The 19,302-nt window shown below is 46.8% G+C and overlaps 1 protein-coding gene across 6 annotated transcripts in view; it reads left to right on the forward strand.

The window, feature by feature from the left end:
* The window catches only part of CENPF (centromere protein F), a 117,029-nt gene that overhangs the window by 44,569 nt on the left and 53,158 nt on the right, over positions 1-19,302 (forward strand). For all 6 annotated transcript variants that reach the window (XM_030557525.1, XM_030557524.1, XM_030557528.1 and 3 more), the window contains 3 exons: positions 1,396-1,598; positions 5,794-5,919; positions 10,953-11,081. In XM_030557525.1, coding sequence (XP_030413385.1) covers positions 1,396-1,598; positions 5,794-5,919; positions 10,953-11,081 — 458 coding nt within the window. The remainder of the gene's footprint in view (positions 1-1,395; positions 1,599-5,793; positions 5,920-10,952; positions 11,082-19,302) is intronic.

Here is a 19,302-nt window from a genome sequence, read left to right on the forward strand (position 1 = left end):
GTGCGGCTGTGCAGGATATCCTCTTGGAAGTCTTTGTAAACATTTAATAAACACTATAGGATGAACTTTATCCTCAGCATATAAGGTGACAAGTGATTTAGGACCATTTCATGTCTTGTGCTCTGTCATTCTATCTTTGATCTTCAGATTTTCTGTCAGTTAATTTTGTTACATTGTTGCAAGTGTTTGGAGCAGAGTCTGTAGCCTCCATTTTTTGAGTGAGTGGATGGGTCTCCTTTCTTAGATTTCTACTTTAATCCAATTAAGCCAAAATTGTTGGCAAGTGGTCTTCAGAAAAGATAATTTTTAAAATGGTAATGCTGTTCTGCAGGGTAGTTTTATCAATTCAAACACTCACCCTTTGCTTACGGTTAGTTAAAATGCGTAGAGTTTTCATTCAAGGTTTAATTTATAGGCACGGTCACATCGTAAAGTTCATTGCAAACTTAAGCTGAAGTTTCAGCTTTGGAAGAATGAAGGGTTTTTTTTGGGAGGGTGGGGCAGGGAGAAGAGTCATTGACCAAAAAAAAGGGAAAATTCTCTACTGCTATTGGCTGCCATCTGTTCGTTTGCAGCTAGAGTATCAGTGGAATAGATCCTCATGAAAGAATGATCAGATCATTTATTTCACATGCTAATACTCTCAAATTGCTGACTAGTATTCTTCATGTACAAAATTCCATTGAAGTGTGTGGAAAAGGTTCTGACCCGCCCCAAACACATATGTATCATGACAAAAGCAGTTTTTATTTGTAGATGCGCAGTGTTTTAGTGATGTGAAAAAGACCACATTTACTAAAGGCCCATAGATGGTATTTACTGAAGGGCCCTTCCAAAAAGTGAGACATATTGAATAAGATAAATGAACACTATTTACTTAAATTTGGCCCAAAAAATAGGTTTGTAATAGCTTTTCTTAAGAAGCAACTTTTCCAAAACTTAAGACCAAATAGAAATGTTTCAATAACTTTTTAGAAAATTCCAGTGGAGGTAGTTCTTAAACAAAGAGCCTCTGCAAAATTGGTGGCCAAAACACCGCAACATTGTGCATAAGAATCAGAAAATGAAGCTAGTAAAAAACAAAGTGAAACTGATCTACAGTCATTATCCAAGCTCAAAAAATAAACATAAATTTTGCCAACTAGACTTTTAAAGGCCTTTCAATTTTCCTAATTTGATAATAGATTTCAATTTTTTTATATTGCTATAAATTTAACCCGATAAGCAGTTTTTAAATAGTTTTTATTTTGTATTCGCATTTGATAGCTGCCTGAAGTGTTATCAAGTGCACAGAATATGTCTAATTAGAATGTGTAGGCTGCTTTAAAGTACTAGTACAGTAAGTACCTTTTTAAGTAGATGACATCATAGTAATCATTTTTCTTTTAAATTAAGAATTACGCTCCAGAGTTGAAGAACTAGAGCATCAGCTACAAGATCAAGAAAAAGAAAAGAAATTCCATATGAACAAACTTCAAGAAACTCAACTCCAGCTGGAGAAAACAAAACTGGAATTCACAGAAAAAGATTCTGTTTTGCACAAAATTAGAGATGAATTGAATAGAATGACAGCACAATGTGATCAAACTGCTGCCCAGGTACCATGTTGCATCAGGCCTCTTCTGGCTGCTTTTATAATTATTATTAGCAGTAGTGTGTGTCAAACATTCAGTCATATTTACAGGATTCAAGATACTTGAATAATGTTTCTTAGAACATCCTGAGGATAATGAATTGAAAGTATGTTTTATGTTGGACAGCCTAAAATTCTTAATTAGCTTGTTCCAAGCACTTCTTAGCAGGTATGTAGCATCTTGCAGCCTCATGCCTTTGGGCATTATTCACTGGAGATCTGGAACATCTCCAATAAATAGGGCCCTGCCAAATTCACAGCCATAAAAAACGCATCACGAACTGTGAAATCCAGTCTTATTTGTACTTTTACCATATTCTATACAGATTTCACGGGGGAGACCAGCATTTCTCAAATTAGGGATCCTTCTGCACTGCCTTCTCAAATTAGGGATCCTTCTGCACTGCCTTCAGAGCTGGGCGACCAGAGAGCGGTGGCTGTTGGTCGGGCACCCAGTTCTGAAGGAAGCGCCCTGCCTACAGCCTCGCAGAAGTAAGGGTGGCAATACCATACCATGACATCCTTACTTCTGTGCTGCTGCTGGTGGTAGCTCTGCCTTCAGAGCTGGGCTCCCGGCCAGCAACTGCCACTCTCCAGCCATCCAGCTCTGAGCAGTGCCACCACCAGCAGCAGCACAGTGGAAAGGGTAGCAGCACTGCAACCTGCTCCACAATAACACTGCGACACTCCTTTACCCCCCCAACTCCTTTTTGGATCAGGACCCCTACAATTACAACACCATGAAATTTCAGATTTAAATAGCTGAAATCAAGAAATGTATGATATTTAAAATTCTATGACCGTAAAATTGAACAAAATATACCGTGAGGCTCTATGAATAAGGTTGCATGGAGCAAGAATGACACCTGGTGGCCAATTGTGACCTTAAAGGGATACTGTCATATAGTTTAACATTTTCAGCCTAAACTATCATAAATTCAAGGGAGAATTACTTGGATTCTAAACTATCCCATGCTAAATACTTCTGTAAACTCAAGTTAAGGATGAAAATAAATTTAATTACTACAATAAATTTGTAGTAATTAAAAATAACAAGTATTAAAAAATACAGGAAATTCACAGTTAAGTTAAACGTAACGTGCAACCCAACATTTTAAAATTTGGAAATGTATAATTAAGGCTCTCAAACAACCTCATCTCTGCCTCTTCAGTTACTCTAGTCTCTAATCTTTCTTCCTGGAAAATGTGCTGTTTTCAAGTCCTTCACATTAGGTCTCTATATTGAACTGGTGTTTTGATCAAGAGATTTTTGTACTAGTTCTGGGATAATTTGTAAAAGCCATTGTATTCTTGGTTTAGTGAACAGACCACTGCTATCCCTTTGTAACTTTTTTCCCTTCGAATGATTGTCCATATGCACAGTTTGCTGACAGTGTGCAATGCACCCCACTCACCCATGTTAAGTTTCATGCACCTGGAGCATTCTCATGTCCTGCACCGAGAGCATAAAAGGGTGGAGAAGGCCTGCCACCACTCAGTTCCTCTCATGCCTCCTGGCTTTGAGATGAACATGGGCAGTGAGCAGTGCTAACAAAACAGCTGGCTCTTTTCAAATTTGTGCATAGCATAGATAGGGATAGTTAGTTGTTGCCCATTGGCATTTTGGTTTTTCTTAGGAATAGGTTTCATTTTTTAACCAGAATAGCTATTTCTTTCTGGTACCAGGATGCCTTCTTCTAAGTCCTCTGGATTTACATACTGTCTATCAAACAAGGGCACTATACCCTTTAATGTTTGGCATTTAAAATATTTATTTTGTTTGGGAGAATATCCCTGGAAAATGTACTATTGGCAAGTTCTTCATTTACAGGACCTGCAAATCTAGAGAAGCCCTGCTCCAGATGTAGTTAATGAGTAAAGCAATGAGACTAGCGTCAGGCCCTGGGTCTTATAACCGTCCTGTAAATACCTTCTCTGCTTCTTAGAGTGCTAGTACTGGGTCCCTAACTTCCTGGGCCTCATCAGCAACATCCTGTTTCAAAATCTGGCATGTTGGACAAGAAGCTTTCTGTGAAAAATGTACAGGGTATGGAATAGTCCAGAGATGATCACAAACTAAGATTTCCTGAAAGAGAAGGGAGGAGAAGTCTAAGCTTTTATGCAGACCCAACTTATGCTATCTTTTGTCCGGACAAAGTGTCTTTAGGACATATTCTGTGTTCCTACTGACAGTTGTCACAGACTTAAATCTAAACCAGCGGATTCATCTTCCTATATTTTTCTTTGAACCACCCGCTTCTAAGGCTGATGCTATGCTCCATATGTTGAATGTCAGACGTGCTTTGGCATGTTAATTTGCAAAGGATGAAATCTTTTATATTTTCATCCAGTTAGGTGCTTATACAACTGTGTGAGGCCTGTTTAATAAGTGGTTAATATGAATTCTCCTGCTTCATTCAGCATTTATTCTACCAGAGCTCAGGCATCATCGGTGATATATTTCTATGTGGAAATAGGTAAAGCAGCTACCTAGGGAATCTAATCACATGCTTATGACAGATTACGCTATCACTGAACCCTTCAGATAAGATTCTGTGATTGGAAAAGGTGTGTAATAATCCCTGTTCTATGAAGGCAGAGGTGGGCAAAGTACGGCCTGCGGACCACATCCGGCCCACGGGGGACCCTCCTGCCTGGCTCCTAAGCTCCTGGTCTGAGAGGCTAGCCCCCAGCTCCTTCCCTGCTGTTTCCCTTCCCCGCAGCTTCAGCTCACTGCTCCACTGGCGCAGTGCTCTGGGCAGTGGGACTGCAAGCTCTTACCTGGCAGCGCAGCTGCAGAGCCCAGCCTGACCCAGTGCTCTAGGTGGCATGGCTTGTAGCGCTGCCAGCCACCCGTGCTCCAGGCAGCGCAGTAAGGGGGCAGGGAGCGGGGGCGGTGGGGGGATTTGGATAGAGAGCAAGGGAGTTTGGGGTGGTGAGGGGGCAGGGATGTGCATAGGGGTAGGGATGGTCAGAGGGCAGGGAACAGGAGGGTTGAATAGGAGCAGAGGTCCCAGAGGAGGCAGTCAGGAAGGAGAGAGGGGGTTGGATGGGGAGTCTGGGAGGCAGTCGGGCAGAGGTTCTGGGGGCGGTCAGGGAGAAGGGGTGGTTGAATGGGGCAGAGGTTCCGGGGCTGAGAAGCGGGGAGGGGGTTGGATAGGTTGTTTGTTTTCTGCTTTAAAAGCATCCAGCCATGAAGATGATTTAAATCTTATAAACTGTTCAATTTTTTGTTACCTTTAGGAATAGTTACTTGCCTTAAAGAAAAGATTTCAGAAATGAAAAATGTGTTCTGTAGAGAGAAAAACATTTACTCTGCTACGACAGCTTTCTGATAAATTGGTTGTAAATCTCCCTAACATGCTGTGAACACAATGAAACTGTAAGAGGCAAAGGAGCAGTAGCATTACAGATGTAGCATTGTGTACTGAGAAAATGTGCTTTGGGCAACTTTCAGACTTATATCAGCAGATTGTTTGTTTTCACAATAGAAATTACACTGGGAATTTATTAAATAGGTTTTCAGTGTACTCTGGTTCTTTATAAACCACCAAAATTACAAGCAATATATTAGTTTAATAAAATGACAGATAAAAAACTGAAACACTTCTAATAGGAGAATTTCCTCTAGAAATCCTCTCTAGAGGAAATTCTCCTAGCATATTGATTTTCAGTTTAAAATTTCAGTCTAGCCTACTTTAAACAATGAAAATTGTTCTGTTCAAAGTAGTTGCTGGACTAAAATAGTTCAGTTTTTTTTTCTGTTGAATCAACGTGCTGATTCACTGTAAATTGAAAGTTGCATTGAATTTATCTCCTGTGCCTAAACACTTCTAGTTTTTTAGTTTTTGCTGCTCACTTATTGAAACTTAGCACACTATACTTGTACTATAGCACACTTGTACTATAGCAAAGTGTAATCTGTTATCAGTTTGGTGTTGGATACTTGTGTGGGTGTCCACTGCATCATGGAAGACTGTAAGCAGTTTTGGGGCAGAGACCATGACTTCATCATATGTATGTGTTTTTTGTTTTTCTTTTATTACAGTGGCTACTAAAATGAGGTTTCAAACCTGATTGTGGGGGCAGGATTGCTATTGTAGTACAAATAATAAATATTCCCGTTTACATCACTGTGATTTATGATTAAATTTTTGTAGTATGAAATGGTGGAGCAAAAGATGAAAAAACTGTCAGAAGAACTGAATTGTCAAAGACAAAATGCTGAAAGTGCTCTTCGCTCATTAGAACAGAAAGTAAAAGAAAAGGAAAAGGAATATCAAAAGGTAAGGCAAGACCCATTTTTTCACAAGTTTAAAGATGCCTCCAAGTTGTTCATTTGAGTATTTGTCCGTGTAGATCCCACTCTAGGTGCATAAGTGCCTCAGGCACACAAAATTGGATTCTTCTTTGAGTGATTGCTCATGTCAATTCCATGTTTGTGTGCGTGCCCACATGCATGGCTGTCAGAAATTTCCCCCCTAGTGGTATCCCTAGAGTTGACTCTGGCAATCTCTGGAGCCCTGTGCTTATGCGTCAGTACATTGGGCACTGATGGCCCCACACCATCTCAGTTCCTTCTTTCCACCAGAGACAGTTGTTGAGAATGCTCCTTCTTTGCACAAGTCCGATAGTGGTTTCTCTGAATTTGACTCTCTGAGTTATTCTTGTACATAGTTACTGTAGTGTTAGTATTATAGTTAGTAGTAGTTAGCATTTGGAGCGGAGTCCCATTAGGAACATAGCCCTAAGGACAGTGTAGGCGCCAGTCCCTGGGGTTTAAGCCGTTGCTGGGTGCAGCAAACCTATGCCTATTAGCGACATGCACAGAAGCTGCCTTAAGTGTCTCAGAGAGGCACATACTAAACAGAAGTGCAGGAGCTGCAAAAACTTCAGACCTCGCGCTGTTAAAGACAGGGATATCCGATTAAATTCCCTGTTGATGGAAGCTGCCCTGTGCCCCACGTCAGAATCGTGCCGCTCCAACTCTGCATCGAGTACCCCGGCATCAGTGCATCAGTGCCCCTCCGACACTGGGACGGTCCTGGTGCCGCTCCCCTTCTCCCATGCCTAAGAAGAGGCAAAAGAAGTCACAGTAGGAACGATGCCATTCTCCGGCACCATGCACAGCTACCCGGGAGCCCAGACACAAGTTGAGATGTGCACAGGGCTGCTCGATTTCCCCAGAGCCACAACTGGAAGCGACCACACCACTTGGGGCACTGAGCCCGAATTGGGAACCACCACCTACTCTTGGGAGCTGTTGGAGCCCAAAACATTTCCTGACACCTTCAACGTTGGAGGCATTCTGAGCAGCAAGAGACTTGAGTCTCTCCGTGTGCCACCCATGCCTCGGGACCTAGTCCCATCTTTGGCAGACAGAAACCTGCCCCCTCGAAGACAGTTCTCTCTAAACAGAAACCTGTGATGAGGCCACCTTGTGGGCCTCCGACATGGCACCCATGGCTTCCTAGGGCAATGCCCCCCATCACCACATCATTGCTTGCCACTTCTCTGCTCTCCACCTTCCTGGCACTAGTTCTTGGTATTGCGAAGCATATCTCCATCTCTGAGACACCGGTCATCTTCCCCGTGGTGCCACTCCCTGGTGCAATGGTGATCCCCAACAAGCCATGGCTATCAGCACAAGGCCACCTCAGCTCCACCCTAGTCTCCTAGGGAGGAATCTTCCATAGGGTCTGAGAGTGAACTCTCCCCACACCAGAGGCATCATCAGCACTGGTCTTACAGGCTGGAGCCCTCAGCAGGCCTGCCATCGCGTCCCTGGCCATTCACCCAATGGCCACCCCAGTGGCTGTACTGGACACTTTGGGGGTTCCCTCCCATGCCATGCTCACATTCTCTCCAGGGACCTGTGGTAGTTTCTGAGAGCCCGGTCTTGGATACGGCGCCACCGGAATCAGAACCAGACCTTAGCACCAAGGCTTTGGTGGCCCCTGTGCAGTCAGCACTGGTGGTTGAGGATGAACCAGCTGCACCGCCCATGGCTGCCTCCTTCCCTGACAAGGTGGTGGCTGGACCTCCCAAACTTTGCCACCCGATGATTTCTGTGTCCACCAGGAGCTGCTTATAAGAGTGGCCTCCAACTTGGGGCTGGAGATTGTGGTGCTCAAGGAGCCGACTGACAGCCTGTTCAATGTCTTGGCCATAGCAACTAAACTTCCCCAAGTTAGGGACCTTCCTGGTACCAAAGTGTTGTATTCCTGGACTTAATGATCTCCCACCTGTCCCTGTTAGAGCCTTTATCACCTCTCTATCAAGATAGGATTTTTGGTGTCTGTTATCTCCGCTCAAAGGATAAGCTAGATTTAGGTGTTGATGGCAGGACGTCTTTTACTATATTTCACAAAGACAAGATGACTCTTCTTTGATCTCCTCCTGCATTCTTATTCAGAGTGGCCTCAGGCTTTTGTTTGCATCAATGTATACACGAGGGGTTGGCAACCTTTCAGAAGTGGTGTGCCGAGGCTTCATTTATTTACTCTGATTTAAGGTTTCGTGTGTCGGTAATACATTTTAACATTTTTAGAAAGTCTCTTTCTATAATATATAATTAAACTATTGTTGTATATAAAGTAAATAAAGTTTATAAAATGTTTAAGAAGCTTCATTTAAAATTAAATTAAAATGCAGAGACCCCTGGACTGGTGGCCAGGACCAGGCAGTGTGAGTGCCGCTGAAAATCAGCTTGCGTGCCGCCTTTGGCACCTGTGCCACAGGTTGCCTACCCCTGGTATACACCTTAAGTGTTTTTCCCCAAAACCTCATTTGACTCCTGGAGAGGCAAAACTTCATATGAGTGGTGTCTTTGGGGAACTTTTCTACCACCTCCATAGAACAAAGCCTTTCCATAACTGGCCTAGAACTTTTTTTTTAATATTTGGGACAGGTGTACAGGGCTCGTTATTTCAACCCAGAGATTCTTGAAATGGATATTTCACTGCCTAAAGATCTTCTGTGAACTAAATAAATTAGCTCCACCTTCTCATACTAAAGCAAACTATACTAGGCCCCAAGTGACACAGGCAGGCTTGAGTAATGTTTCTCTGTCAGAAATTTGCTAGGGAGCCACTTGGAGCTCTTTGCATACTCTTATTCAGCACTACTCGGTAATTGCAACTACTGGATCTGATGCCCAGTTTGTTAGGGCAGCTCTGCAGTCTTTTTATGTAAATTGGACTCTTGACATCCTCCTCCATAGGGAGATAACTGCTAGTCACCTAAAATGAGATCCGTGTTAACAGGTACTAGGAAACAAAAGCCCAATTACTTACCTTACAGTAATTCTGTTTCTTCAGGCTATTCTGCCTGCATGAAGCCCACGACCAGTCCTCTTTCTCCACTGTTGTGAAATCCATTAGTTTTGGGATTCCGTATTGGCAAAGAAACTGAGAAGTGGCTGGCTCTCCTCTGCCCACAGGTGTGTGTGGCGGGATGTGTGTGTATGTGTGCATATTAAGATATTTACTGATACTACAAGTGCACACTGTCAACCAAAGAACCCAATCTCATGCACATGGGGCACATGCACACCTAGAGCTGGATCTATGTAGAGAAAACATCTCAAAAGAAACCAGTTAGTGTAAGATAAATAACTGTTTTTGTAACATGATATTCTAGTTTTGCTACTAAGGAGCAAATTGTAGTAGCTCATATGCACATTGAGAGAAAGTTAGAGAGAAAATATTTTAAATATCTCCACTCTGACCTTCCCCCTTTCATTTTTTCTCTGTTGTCACTCTCTCCCTTGCTACTTTTATTTGGATTTTTTCTTTTATTTTAGCTTGGTAGCTGAATGGATCTGCTTTTGTTATTGAAACAATTTATTGGTCTACCACAAATTAAATTGACTAAAGCCATGTTCCTTAGCTGTTGATAATACTAGTCTGGTGTTTATAACTTGGTAAGAAGAAGTGAATCCGTATTTCTTCAAGGTAGGCTGGGCAGGCAGGCTACCAATTTGTTCACCTCTAATTTACAGTTAGATGATAAAAAAATATCAAAAATGTTTGAACATTTTGCTAGTAATTTGCTCACTTTTTCTTGCGTTTGACCCTCCCCATCTGCATTCTTCTGCTCCTGGCAGGCCAACCCACGGTAGGAGTGGGTCTTTGGAAAGGGTATGAGGGCAGAGAGGCTGGGTATAATAAGGGGGGGAGACACAAAGATTTGGGGAAATGGATCACTGGGATCCAAGAGGGTTGGGGATTTCATAGGATGGGTCTCTGGCTGGCAATGAGAGTGGGAACAGGCTGTGGGGGAACTTGAGGACATGGGATGGAGCAGGTGTCTTCCTGGAGGATAGGAGGGTGCTTAGGAGAAAGCAGAGGGGAAGCACTAGCACTTCACTATCTTCTCCAGCTGACAAACCTGTTATGATTTGTTAGAGGGGAGTCCTGCAGCAGCTGCCAAGAGAAGTTTGGCAGAGAGGTTTATTGCCAGGAGAAGCCACTAGTGGTTTCCCTCCCCTATCTTCCTCTGATTTCTGCTCCCTCACTTAGCCCTCTCTTTCCCTTACCAACCCCAAAACCTCCTACTAAAAGTCCCATGCCCCTCATAGCCCATAAATCCACTCTCAAATTCATGGAGAGCCCCAACTGTAAGGACTGTGGGGCTGGGAAGAAGCCTCAGAAAATAATTATACCTGGATGGATATCTACTTTGCATCTTCTAATGATTGCAGCAGATGGGCTAGATTCCTAAGGATTTTAGGAGGTGTGCATTAGTGAAGTTCTGCTCCCCCAGACTTCTGTTGCTGCCCAGTCTTGTGTTAAGTCAAATTGAAAAAAAAACAAGGCATTTTCCTCATGAAAAACATTGTTAAAGCAATAAGTTAAACATGTAATCATAAGGAAGGGAATTTTTTTCCCCAAAGGACCATGGTTATTTAGGATTAGTGTGGTTGCTTAGTTGTAATGCTCAGTGTTACTATATGGAGATCTATTTTTGAATCAATATAAGCTTCATTCCATTATTTTCTAGTGGTTGTTTTGTTTTTTGTTTTTTTAATCCTACTGTATTGATGTAACAGATTAAGTAGGCTACTCTGATCGGCCACACTGAGTCAGGACCATTAGTGGCTATAACAGAATTTATGCTATACTTAAGAATGGTTTTTAAACTCTTTTTCCTTCTGTTAGAGAGGGCTTTAGTGTAATTAATAACTATTTACAGGGACTATTTACAGTCCCTCCCCTGCGTTTTCCAATGCTAATAGTTACAGTAACTTGACTAGAAACATGTAACAGGAGCGTGTTTCTCTCCCCTACCCCACCTCCCCCAACTTCTAAATTTCTAGGAACTGTTTCGTCAGCAACATTCCTTACAGACAGCGGATCAGCAGTGCAACCAGATAAAAGCCAAATTAAACCAGGACGTGCAACAAGCCAAGAATGACTACAATGCTGTACGGGCAGAACTCGACAAAGTAGGATTTTTAATATCTGAACTATTCAAATGGAAGTGGTGATGCTGAGTTTTTATTTTATGTAAAATTTAACTGTTCTCTTTTTTGTGTTTGAAGATCTATACATGACTAATATTTAAGGGCAATTAAATACATCACAGGTCAGAGCAAGCTGCGGTACGTTCCTGTCACAGGGTGAGCTGGTCCTTTAAAAGACTGGGGCACATCTGCACCTTTTGTCAGATTTAGCCCATCTCTCTTTATGATGAGAATGAATACAAGGGTCATGTGACAGAAGCATGCATCTAAAGCAGGCCTGTTGGCAGGTAAAAAGGCAGCCTGTGGTCATTCAAGAGAGAGACACCCCCCTGCACCCCAAAAGTTCAGAGAGAGACTCTGTCTCATTAATGCCCAGGCAAAGAGCCTGTGAAGAGGACAGGTGACTGTTTTCCAGAACTCCAAGGCAGAAGCCTTTTGGGGGAAGAGATTTACAAGGAACTGGAAACTGTGCAGGGATAAGCTTCCATTAATGGACCTGCAGGATGCAGAAGTCCCGGCTGGGAGAGGGGTTGGACTACAAGGATGGGCATGATCTGGTCAAGACCTGGAAAAACTTACGAGGTATTATAAACTGAAAGGAATAATTGAGGCTGGTAAAGGTATGTTGGAGTGTTATGATAATAAACCAACCTGGAAGAGAATACTACTGTAAAATTGCCACATGTGATAGCTGGTTTGATGCAAGATAGAAGGTAAACTGAGGTAATAGATGTACCCAAAGGCAGTTTGGGGGTAATGCCCTGCAACAGTTCCCTTTAGCCTTGTTCTGATTTAAGCACTGCTTCTTCTTCTTCGAGTGATTGCTCATATCCATTCCAGTTAGGTGTGTGCGCCGCGCGTGCACATTCGTCGGAAAACTTTTACCCTAGCAACTCAGTGGGCCGGCAGGTCGCCCCCTAGAGTGGCGCCATCATGGCGCTTGATATATACCCCTGCCGGCCCACCCGCTCCTCAGTTCCTTCTTACCGCCCGTGTCGGTCGTTGGAACAGTGGAGCGCGGCTTAGCTGACCTCCACTTCCCTAGCTACTCGTAGTTCTCGTATATAGTTATGCAGTTATAATCCTTTTATATATATATTTGTATAGTTATACGTTTTTTCTTTGCTAACATAGTTAGTTTAGTAATAGTTAGCGGGGTTCAGGAAGTAGCCCCTTCCATGAACCCGGTGCCGGAGCCCATGCACATCTCACCGGGTTTTAAAATGGGCTCGGCCTGCCAGAAGCCGATGCCGAAGGGAGATCCACAGAACTCCTGTTTGAAGTGCCTCAGGGAATCACACTTGACAGCTAAGTGCCCCATTTGCAAGGCTTTTAAGTTGAGAACAAAAAGGAGCGGGACTTTCACTTACCCCTCCACCTTTGGCGCCGAGCGATGATCAAGCGGCTGGCAGAAGCGCCTCCTCGGCACCGGACCCTGCCGGTACTGCCAAGGCCTTTCGGCACCGGCCGTCGCCGGCACCGAAGTCGACTCGGCACCGCTCCCTTCCTCCGAGGTCGAGAAAGCCTACGATTCCTGCTGGTGCCTGACGGCTCCCCGGCACGCGCCGTGGTTGAGCCCCCTGCTCCTGCTGCTTCCGTGCCACCTACATCGCAGCCAGACAGCTCATCTAAGTCGGATTGTCCGGCACCGACACCTGCAGAGGCACCGATGACATCGGCACCGTCGATTCCAGTCCCCCAGGGCCATTGAATCCGGTGCCTGACAGCTCCCCGGCACGCGCCGTGGTAGAGCTTACTGCTCCTGCTGCTTCCGTGCCAACTGCACCGCAGCCAGAGAGCTCGTCTAAGTCGGATCGCCCGGCACCGACACCTGCTGAGGCACCGACGACGTCGGCACCGTCGATCCCGGTCCCACAAGGGCCGTAGAATCCGGTGCCTGACGGCTCCCTGGCACGCGCCGTGGTTGAGCTACTGCTCCTGCTGCTTCCGTGCCAACGGCACCGCAGCCAGAGAGCTCGTCTAAGTCGGATTGCCCGGCACCGACACCTCTGAGGCACCGACAACGTCGGCACCGTCGATTCCAGTCCCACAAGGGCCGTCGAATCCGGTGCCTGATGGCTCCCCGGCACGCGCCGTGGTTGAGCTTATTGCTCCTGCTGCTTCCGTGCCGACGGCACCGCAGCCAGACAGCTCATTAACTCGGATCGCCCGGCACCGACACCTACCGAAGCTCTGACGACCTCGGTACCGTCGATCCCGGTCCCATGAGGGCCATCGAATCCGGTGCCTGACAGCTCCCCAGTATGCACTGTGGTTGAGCCTGCTGTTCCCTCCATGCCGGCGACATTACCAACGGCGAGGGATCTCATGGCCATGACAGAGTCGATGCTGCCTGACCCCAGCACCGCCGGTGCGGGTAATACAGTCTCTTCATGTGACCGTCCTCTGTCAGCACAGCAGAGTGGCACCTTTCATGATCACGGTCCCGCAGACACTCCAGGTCCTGTCGGCACACCCGACATCACTTGCAGTCCCGGTGCTGTTTTCCTCATCGGTACTGGTCGCACTCGCTGCACCGGTCGGTATCCCGTTCGCCGACCCGCTATCGGCACCGTTCCGACTCCCGGCACCGCGACAGGTACCTTGACTCCTGTAGCCTCTCCCCGAGCCTCAAGATCTCGGTCGATCTCCCGGCACCGTTCTGGTTGCGGGTCCGGATCTCGTTCCAGGTACCGGTACGCCTCCCGGTGCCGAGTTGGGCAAGGTCCGATAGAGTCAGAGACTCTGCCTGTGCCTTCTTTTAGTACCTCCATGGCCATCCAGACACGCATCCGTGTCATCCCACATGCGCAGATCTTATGCTCATGACCACAATTCTGATATGATGGCCAGCGGGCGCCAGCCCCGAAACCGAAAGAGGCTTGGCGAATAAACCTGCTTGGCCGCCAGGTGTACTCTGCAGAGGCCCTGCAGCTCTGGGTAGCAAGGCAACAAGCCTTGCTTAGCTGCTATAATTATAGCACCTGGGTGAAGGTAGTTTAGTTTATGGAGTTTCTCCCTCAAAACTCCCGCCAAGAGTTCGCTGCCGTCTTGGAGGACGGGGGAAAAAGGTACCCAGAGCGTCCCTCCAGGCCTCGTGGGACGCAGCAGACTCTGCAGCCAGGACTCTGGCCTTTGGTGTCGCCATGAGGTGCATCTCATGGCTTCAGGTTTCAAACCTCCGGCCGGAGCTGCAGTATGCCATTCAGGATTTACCCTTTGTTGGTAAAGGCCTCTTCGCGGCAAAGACAGCCCCAGGCTGCGAAGCCTGATGGACAATAGGGTCCTAATGCGCTCTCTCAGCATGCATATGCCAGTGACCAAACGCAGGCCTTTCTGTCCCCAGCCGCCATACTCTGTGCCTAGCCAGAGACAGGACTTTGGCAAACGGCGAGGCCAAGGTGGTCGCAGACGAACGTCAGGATCCCTAAAGAGCCAAGGTCAAGGTCCCTCGCAATTACCACTGGGACCAAAGATGAACCTTCCAAGGTGCGCCTGAGGGCGGTGTACCAGTCACCGGCCGGGATCCCAATCCCGCTTTCTCGTGGCATGGCCCCAGTTAATTTCAGATCGCTGGGTCCTGCGCACGGTGGAGCATAGGTACCACCTCTAATTTGTTCCAGCCCTGTCCCCCTTCAGGGACCCCTCTCACGAGTAATTCCTCGTACAGGAGGTGCAGACGCCGACTGACGAAAGGGGCAAGGGGTTTACTCCCGTTATGCCCTAGTCCCCCACTCGAATGGAGGTCTCAGACCTTCCTAGTCCTGCACGGACTCAACCGGTTTAGGATAAGGTTGAAGTTCCGCACGGTATCCCTGGGAACCATTATTCCATCCTTGCCTCCTGGGGGCTACTATGCCGCCCTTGATATGAAGGACGCGTACTTTCGCAACGCCATCTTCCCTCCGCACTGGAGATACCTCCGCTTTCTAGCCAACTGTCAGTACTTCTGGTTTACGGCCATAGTCGCCGCCTACCTTCGCTGATGTCGGATATGCGTTTTTCCGTATCTGGACGATTCGCTTATCTGAGGAGACTCTGAGACACAAACCACTCAGCGCGTGGGCATCGTCACGGTCTTATTCACAGGTCAAGGCCTGATGATTACTATAGAGCAATCCATTCTGGTTCCCACGCAGAGGTTGGACTTCCTAGGGGCTATCCTGGTCTCCTACCTAGCCGGAGCCTGCTTATCACAACTGCGTTTTAGGCGATGGCAACAATCATCTGAGGTCTGCAGGCTTTCCCAACGACCTCAGCTCGTACTTGTCTCAGTCTCCTGGGTCCATGGCTGCCCGCAAGTTTGTAACCAAACACGCCAAGCTCCGCCTCCGTCCTCTCCAAGTCCGGCTCACCTCGGCGTACCACCCGGACAGGGAGCCAATGGTCATGGTAGTCACCGTTCCCTTGAGCACCTTAGGCTCCCTAGAGTGGTGGCTAACTCCCTCCCTGGTGTGGGCAGGGATGCGGTTCCATCCGCCCCAGCCCTCACTGCCCCTGACGACGGACGCGTCATCTCTCTGCTCGAGTGCTCATGGTCACCTCCAAGCTTAAGGCCTTTGGTCTTCTCGGGAGCTGGCATTTCACATCAATGCCCCAAAAATGAGAGTAGTCCGCCTGGCGTGCCAGGGGTTCCAGCGGCAGCTGTGAGGCCGTGGTATCTCGGTGTTTACAGCCAACACAACGGCCATGGGCTTCATAAATAACCGGGGGGGACATGGTCCTCCCCCTTTTTGTCAGGAGGCCATCCATTTCCGGGACTTTTGCATGGCCCACTCAATGGAGCTGGTGACGTCCTTTCTCCCAGGCGTTCGGAACGTCTTGGCGCTTTGACTCAGCAGGTCTTCCTGTCTTACGAGTGATCACTCTGCCCCATGTGAGGCATTCTGCTTTCCAGAAGTGGAGATGTTTCCTCACATAGACCTGTTCGCTCACCGCGAGAGCAGAAAATGCCAGATGTTCTGCTCCTTCCAAGGTCTCTCCTCGGGATCGATCTTGGACGCATTCCTCATGCCGTGGAAGGGCCAACTCCGTTATGCCTTCCCACTGTTCCCACTGGTTCTTTAGGTCCTGCTCAAACTCCGCAGGGGCAGAGCACGCATCATCATGATCACTCCAGAGTGGTCCAGGCAGCACTGATATACCACGTTGCTCGGCCTGTCAATAACCGACCCAATTACCCTGCCACCCCACCCAGACCTCATCACTCAGGGCAACAACAGGCTTCGTCACCCGGACCTGCAGCCTCTTTGCCTCACGGTGTGGCTGCTGCGTAACTGAGCTGGGGTGACAGGAAGCCTTCCACCTGGTCAAGTACCGGGCCGGGTGGAAGCGTTTCTTCTACAGCTGCAATGCGCTCGATCTTGCTCCTGCTGAGGTCTCGATCCCCTCTATTTGGCCTGCCTCTGGCCTTCAGCGGCAGGACCTAGCGGTATCATCGCTGAGGATACACTCAGCGGCCATCTCTACCTTCCGGCCAGGCTAAGGTGGACGTTCCGCTATGGGTTCGAGGTCCCTCAAGGGCTTGGAGCGCTTGCACCCTCGGGTGCGCCGCCCAGCCCCAACCTGGGACCTCAACCTAGTTTTAGCCAGACTTATGTCTCCCCCATTCGAGCCGTTCACCACTGGCCCTCTGCTATACCTGTCTTGGACGACAACTTTCCTCGTAGCTGTTACATCGGCCAGACGGGTCTACGAGCTCAGAGCTCTTACGGTGGCTTTCCTCCCTAAGGTGGTTTCGGCCTTTCATGTTACCCACAGCTCAACGCAATGGGCACAACCATTGCACTCCTTGGACATCTGTGGAGTGCTCGCATTTATATTGCGCTGACAGCCATTTCATAAGATGCCCCAGCTCTGTCACGGTAGCGGGCCAAAGGGAGGGCTTGCTTGTTTTCCTCTCAGAGGATCTCATCTTGGGTGATGGCGTACATCCGCACTTGTTATGATTTGGCTCATATTTCCCCAAGCCACATCATCGTACACTCTACCAGGGCTCAGGCTTCATCTGCCGCCTGGCTGGCTCGTGTTCCTACCCACGAGACCTGTCGCGCAGCTCCGTTGGTCCTCGGTCCATACCTTTGCTTCGCAGTATGCCCTGGTTCAACAGTCAAGAGAGGCTGTAGCCTCTGGCTCAGCAGTTTTCATTCTGCCACATTTCACTCCGACCCCACCGCCTACGTAAGGCTTGGGATTCACCTAACTGGAATGGATATGAGCAATCACTCGAAGAAGAAAAGACGGTTACTCACCTTTGTAACTGTTGTTCTTCGAGATGTGTTGCTCATATCCATTCCACACCCGCCCTCCTTCCCCACTGTCGGAGTAGCCGGCAAGAAGGAACTGAGGAGCGGGTGGGCCGGCAGGGGTATATATCAAGCGCCATGATGGCGCCACTCTAGGGGGCGACCTGCTGGCCCACTGAGTTGCTAGGGTAAAAGTTTTCCGACGAATGTGCACGCGCGGCGCACACACCTAACTGGAATGGATATGAGCAACACATCTCGAAGAACAACAGTTACAAAGGTGAGTAACCGTCTTTTCTTGACACACACTCTTTAATAGAAAACTGCTTTTTTATTTATGATACGCATGGTCTACCCTGACTTAATACAGAGGTTCTAAATTTGTCCACGATAGCTGTCCGCCATAGCTATGTGTCATCCTAGCAGTGTGAGCACATTAATCAAACCTTTTCTACAGAGGTGGTTAGTATTTTCTCTACACATACTCTTCTTTCCAGGTTTACTCTTGAAACACTGGATTCATACTGAAACTTGCATGTTTATAGGTTTTTATCCAGAAAAGCTTACTCCTTTCTAGAATGGAACTAGATTATTTCTATGACGAGTTGGATCACAGAAACCCCCTTGGGAGCTGCCAACCGATGTGCCAAGACTACTTCTATCCCTGTTTTCCGTGCCAGCTTAGGACTTCAGCATCCTGGCTTGCTGAGCCGGACACTCTTGTCTACTTCAACGAAGACTCTGAGTCTGAATTACCTGCCTCAAAGCTGCAGGTTTACCTGAAAACAGCTCACAGAAGTGTGCTTGTCTTTAGCACCCAGGTGCCCAACTCCCAACGGGGTCTAAACCCAAATAAATCCATTTTACCCTGCATAAAGCTTATGCAGGGTAAACTCATAAATTGTTCGCCCTCTATAACACTGATAGAGAGATATGCACAGCTGTTTGTTCCCCCAGGTGTTAATACATACTCTGAATTAACTAATAAGTAAAAAGTGATTTTATTAAATACAGAAAGTAGGATTTAAGTGGTTCCAAGTAGTAACAGACAGAACAAAGTAAGTTACCAAGCAAAATAAAATAAAATGCGCAAATCTATGTCTAATCAAACTGGATACAGATAAGATCCTCACCAGTTCCAGAATGCTCCCTTTTACAGGCTAATCTCCTTTTAGCCTGGGTCCAGCAATCAGTAACTACAGGGGGTGTGAGTGTTCTTTGTTTCAGTTTCCTTTAGGTATCCTGGGGTGGTGGAGAGGCTCCTCCTTTAGCCATCTGAAGACAAAATGGAGGATTCTCCCGGGGGTTTAAATAGACTTTCTCTTGTGCGTGGAGACCACCTCCTCACTGTGTGCAGAATTCAGTCACAAAATGGAGATTTGGAATCACAAGGGCACATCACATGCCCATGCATGACTCAGGACCTGCAGGCAGCAGTCATTACCCACATACTACCTTGAATGTCCTCAGGTAGACTTCTTATGTAGATTGGAGTCTTCCAAGCTCTTTTGTCTGTTAAGTGCTTCTGGATTGAGCACTTAATTTGCACATTCCTTTCCCAAGAAGTGACCAAAAGGGCTACTTAGAAATCAAGCAATTATACAGCCAATATTCATAACTCTGAACACACAAATGGTGCCTGCATACAAGTAGGATGAACATAACCAGTAGATCATAACCTTTACTTGTAGCAAAACCCTATTCCAGTTATATCATATATACATTTATGAGCACCCCCACCCCATAAAGCCTTATGGGGTACACTGTCACAATTTCATTCTCATTTTTTTTCTCTTGATGTTGGTAATTTACTTCCTTTTTAATTTGGAGCACTATAGAGCTATTATGACAGATATAAAACAGATTAAAAAGGTTGAAAACCAGTTAGAATTTGGTAGTGTTACAGTTATGATCTTGTTAACTTTCTGGCTTAGATAGCGTTATAAAGTCAGGTGATA

The sequence above is a fragment of the Gopherus evgoodei genome, chromosome 3 (genome assembly GCF_007399415.2).
Source record: "Gopherus evgoodei ecotype Sinaloan lineage chromosome 3, rGopEvg1_v1.p, whole genome shotgun sequence".
NCBI lineage: Eukaryota > Metazoa > Chordata > Testudines > Testudinidae > Gopherus > Gopherus evgoodei.